This window comes from Molossus molossus, unplaced genomic scaffold (genome assembly GCF_014108415.1).
Source record: "Molossus molossus isolate mMolMol1 unplaced genomic scaffold, mMolMol1.p scaffold_m16_p_1, whole genome shotgun sequence".
Classification (NCBI taxonomy): domain Eukaryota; kingdom Metazoa; phylum Chordata; class Mammalia; order Chiroptera; family Molossidae; genus Molossus; species Molossus molossus.
In genome coordinates this window covers 219,290,510-219,295,104 of record NW_023425344.1, presented here as the reverse complement: position 1 = coordinate 219,295,104, position 4,595 = coordinate 219,290,510, and the positions used below count along the sequence as shown (strand labels likewise).

Here is a 4,595-nt window from a genome sequence, read left to right as displayed (position 1 = left end):
ATTAAAACTAAAAACGTCACTCCACAGTCACACTAGCCATATTTCAAGTGCTCAGTAACGACGTGGCTAGTGACTGCCATAGTGGATATTGCCATTATCACAGGAAGTTCTGGGAAAGCTGGTCTAGACTCGGGAGCCTCGGGGGATTTTAAGCAAAAGAGAGACAAAACCACCTTTTCATTTTTGGAAATACCACACCCAAGTGCTCAGGGTGCATTGGAGCGTGGGGACTAATGCAATAGCCCAAATGAGAAACTTGGACTATGTGAAAATAGGCAGTGTCCATGAGAAAGGGAAGACAGGGACGGATTCATGAGACACTTAGGTGATAGAACCTGGTGACAAGTGCATGTGGAGCTTGAAGGAGAGGACAAATTCCAAGTATCTAGACTGAACCTGAAGGGCTTCTTTAAACTCCATGAAGTAGCAGGAGAGTCAGCTGTTGAGTCTTGAGTAGGAGACTTGGGTCAGCCATTTGTCCCCTCCAGAGCCTGTTACCTTCCTATACAATAAAGAGGGTGAGCTGGATAATTTTTTTAAATGTTTACTCTTTCATTTCAAATCACTTTTATTTAAATACTATTTTATTCTATAATGTTTTTAAAAATAGTTTTGTATTGGTTCCAGGTGTGCAGCATAGTGATTAGACGATCATATACTTTACAAAGTAGTCACCCCAATATTTCAAGTACCCACCTGGCATTGTACATAGTTATTACAATATTATTGACTATATTTCTTATGTCATACTTTACATCCCTGTGACTATTTTGCAACTACCAATTCGTATTTATTAATCTCTTCACCTTTTCCACTCAACCTTCCAATCCCCCTCCCTCTGGCAACCATCAGTATGATCTCTCCATCTATGAGTCTGTTTCTATTTTGTTTATTTTGCTTTTCAGATTCCACATATAAGTGAAATGATTTGCTATTTGTCTTTCTCTGCCTTATTTCATTTTGCATAATACCCTCTAGGTCCATCCATGCTGTCGCAAATGGTAAGATGTCATTCTTTTTGTGGCTGAGTAATATTCCATTGTATGTACCACCACTTTTTTATCCACTTGTCTATTGATGACCACTTAGGTTGCTTCCTATCTAGGCTATTGGAAATATTGCTGTAATGAGCATAGGGGTATATATTCTTTTGAATTTCTTCAGATTATATACCGAGAAGTGAAATTGCTGGGTCATAAGGCAGTTCCATTTTTAATTTTTTGAGGAACCTCCATACTGTTTCCCATAATGGCTGCACCAATCTACATTCCCATCAACAGTGCACAAGGGTTCCCTTTTCTCCACATTCTTGCCAATACTTGTTTGTTGACTTATTGATGACAGCCATTCTGACAGGTATGAGGTGATATCTCATTGTAATATCATTTTTTAAAAATCACAGATTAGCCTGGGCGTGTGGCTCAGTGGTTGAGCATCGACCCATGCACCAAGAAGTCACTGGTTTGATTCCCAGTCAGGGCACATGCCCAGGTTGTGGGTCTGATCCACAGTGAGGGGGCATGCAGAAGGTGACCAGTCGATGTTCTATCTCATTGATGTTTCTGTTTCTCTCTCTCTCTCACTTCTTCTCTGTCTCAAATCAATAAAGAAAAAAATATTTTAAAAATTAAAATTGAAATAATCACAGATTAACTCAATACCAAATTATAGCCAAAATTTTCCTTATAAGTTATTACGTCCTAAAACAGCTGAATATCACATTATTTACCAAACATTTCAAGATGAACAACAATTATAAGGTTCTTCTCTAAGCATTACATTCTTTAGCATTTATTGAATAACTGCTATATGTAAGACGCTGAGGATATAATGAGGCATTAGAAACATGTTATCAGTCCTCAACTTGGATGTGAAACACCTCAAATCAAAGGAATAGTGTTAGACACCAGTACCACTGATCCTCTCCTTAGAATCTATTTTATGTTTGGTGTTTGGAAGAGTGATTTGTCTTAGGACTACTACTAAAAAAACTTCTAAGCAGCTTCAGGACCTCCTGGATATGGATATTTAAGGGTAAGAAGAGTTTTAGCTCTTGGCAAAAGCCTGCATAAACTCATTTTCTTAGACATGACCGAAGAGGTTGGACTTTGCAAGCAGACAGGCCTGGGTTTGATCAGGACTCGGCACTTACTGGCTGTGTGACCATAAACAAGTATAACTTGAGCTTCAATTTTCTCATCTATAAAATAGGAGATAATTTGCCTCGTGCAATCAATGTGGCAATTAAGTGAGATAATGCATGAGAATGACTTGGCAGAATGCCTGATGCTTGGAAAGTTTTCAATAAATAGTGGTTTATATCAGTTACTTATTTTTTATTTATTCAGTGTCTTCAGCCTGAGCAGATGAACTAAACATGGTCACTACCCCTTTTTCCCCAGGTTCTCCATCAATCTATTCTGATCAAAGCCAGGTTGCTTGGGCAACTATGATTCTACTCCCCCTTGTCTTAGAATTTTGTTAGTAAAAGAGGCACTGTAGCTCTCTTTCTCCGCTATCATGGTGTGTGCGGTTGATTCTCTTTCGCCATGTCTTCTCATAAGACTTTCAGGATCAAGAGGTTCCTGGGCAAGAAACAAAAGCAGAATTGGCCCATTCCCCAGTGGATTCAGATGAAAACTGGTAATAAAATCAGGTACAACTCCAAGAGGAGACATTGGAGAAGAACCAAACTGAGTCTATAAGGAATCACACTTGAGAGATGGCTCACACATTTATGCTGTATCCAGCTTGCCTGCATCTTACCATAATCACTGAAAATATCACTACTGTCTGGACAGTTGGGCATTTTAATTGGGAAATTATTGGAGGCATGATTTTTCTTTCTTTTTTTTTTTTTGCAGTAGATTGGTTCAGTAATAAATGTGAGAACTTTAGAACTAAAAAATAATAATAAAAAAATTAAAAAAAAAAGATGCATTGTATATTCTTTATTTGGTGAAGGTGACTCTTGGGATATGGCCAGCTTCTCCTTCAAGTCACATGGAAGCTAAGGCACAAAGTAGGACCAGAACTTAAGCTAAGATTTATTACCATCCCTCTCTGCCGATTCCTATCACTAGTGATTAAGAGTGACAAATTAAAGGAACACAAGACCACAGTTCAATTTAATCCTAGCATAGAGAAATGCACACAGTAAAAATAGACTACTAAATATCCTCAGATGATTTTTACATATTTTTAACATGTTCCCCATAAACATAAGTCACACTATGGGAAACCCAAGTGTTGGCCAGCTGGCTGTCTCCAAGTGCTCCAGCTGGCCCTGGTCGCTTGCATGTTGGAAACCCAAAATGTCTGCATGCTCCCAGTGGGACTGTGTTCTCACGGTCACCTCTCGTCCTGTTTCTTGTTTATGCTGAAATATGAGTCTCCTAGCCTTGCCTGCTTACTACTGTTTTGTTTCCTCAGCTGGCATGGACCCAAACAGGGAAATCAGCTTTCAATTTGCCAAGGCAACTGCTGGCCCAACACAAGGCTGTTCATGCAGCAACTTTTTACCAAGGGTGTGGAAATAAAGGTGTGGGGATAATTCCTTTTTAAAAAGTCAAAGTGATTAGGCATCATCAGAGCTGGGTACGTGCGTGTGCAACTAATGCAGTCTCACAAGGCCCTGTGTTCAGAAGGATCCCAAATTTGCAGTTTCATGCTCTGCGGTCATCTTGAAATGCTTAATATTTTACCTTTGAATCTGTTTTTGTAAGTGAAGTCTGAGAGGTCAGTGGTGCATGTGCCAGGGCCTCGGAGCCTCTACGCACGCTCAGGCCTGCCTCCCACCAACTCCCTGCCTTCCGGGGTCAGGTTCTTGCCTAGACCTCCCACTGCCATCCAACCACCTCCCATCTCTGCTGGGTGTCCCAGGCCCTTCCCAACCCTCGCCCAATGACCAGCCCTCCACTCCCTGCCTCTCTTCAATCCACCATGGTTTTCGGTGGTGGGCACAATGGGAAGGGGAGATGCTTGGTCTGACTTCCCCACCCCCCACCTGGGCAGAGCATCTCCCTGTAGAGGCTGGTGAGAGAGGCAGCCTGCAGCCAGCAGTGGACAGCACGTACAGGTGCCTCAGTGCCTGGAAGGATCCGTGCTCCTGGACAGGGTGAGAGAAAGAGGGAGGAGAAGGAAAGTACCTCCACAGCACCTTTTGCTTCATTTTGAACATTTTCACTTTGCAACAGGCTCCACGAATTATCTAGCTAGTCTGGGCGTCATTGTTCTGATGTATAGCCCTCTCTGCAGTAGGAAGTTTCTCACTGGCCAACCTCACCCACCAGGTTCTCTGATTCTTCTCAAGCTCCAGTGTACCCTTCTCATCTCCTCCTTTTCCTGTCCTGTTCGCCTCTCAATCCGTCCCTCTAAACTAGCCCCAAATTCCAAATTGCCCTCACTGTACCACGCAGAGTTATTTAACACTCTCTTGGTTTCCTGGAACCTAACTTTTCATGACCGAAGGACCTAACTAACGTGTTTTGTGAAACAAAAAGCAGGTTTCCCTCTGAGAGAAATTCTACTACCAGTTTTTCAAGTAGCAGGGTTTTTCCCCTCTCCCCATTGTGTATATATAAATCTCCAATTAT

General features: G+C 41.7%; 1 protein-coding gene across 1 annotated transcript; it reads left to right on the top strand.

The window, feature by feature from the left end:
- The first annotated feature begins 2,544 nt into the window (after positions 1 to 2,544).
- On the top strand, positions 2,545 to 2,832 carry LOC118616821 (60S ribosomal protein L39-like). Its single transcript, XM_036242267.1, has one exon. It carries the CDS (start codon positions 2,550 to 2,552, stop codon positions 2,703 to 2,705), a length of 156 nt encoding a protein of 51 aa, XP_036098160.1. The 5' UTR covers positions 2,545 to 2,549; the 3' UTR covers positions 2,706 to 2,832.
- Positions 2,833 to 4,595: the final 1,763 nt, after the last annotated feature.

What these genes read in the sequence shown, in the direction of transcription:
- LOC118616821 (XM_036242267.1), top strand. Translation starts at nt 2,550, where the DNA reads ATGTCTTCTCATAAGACTTTCAGGATCAAGAGGTTCCTGGGCAAGAAA.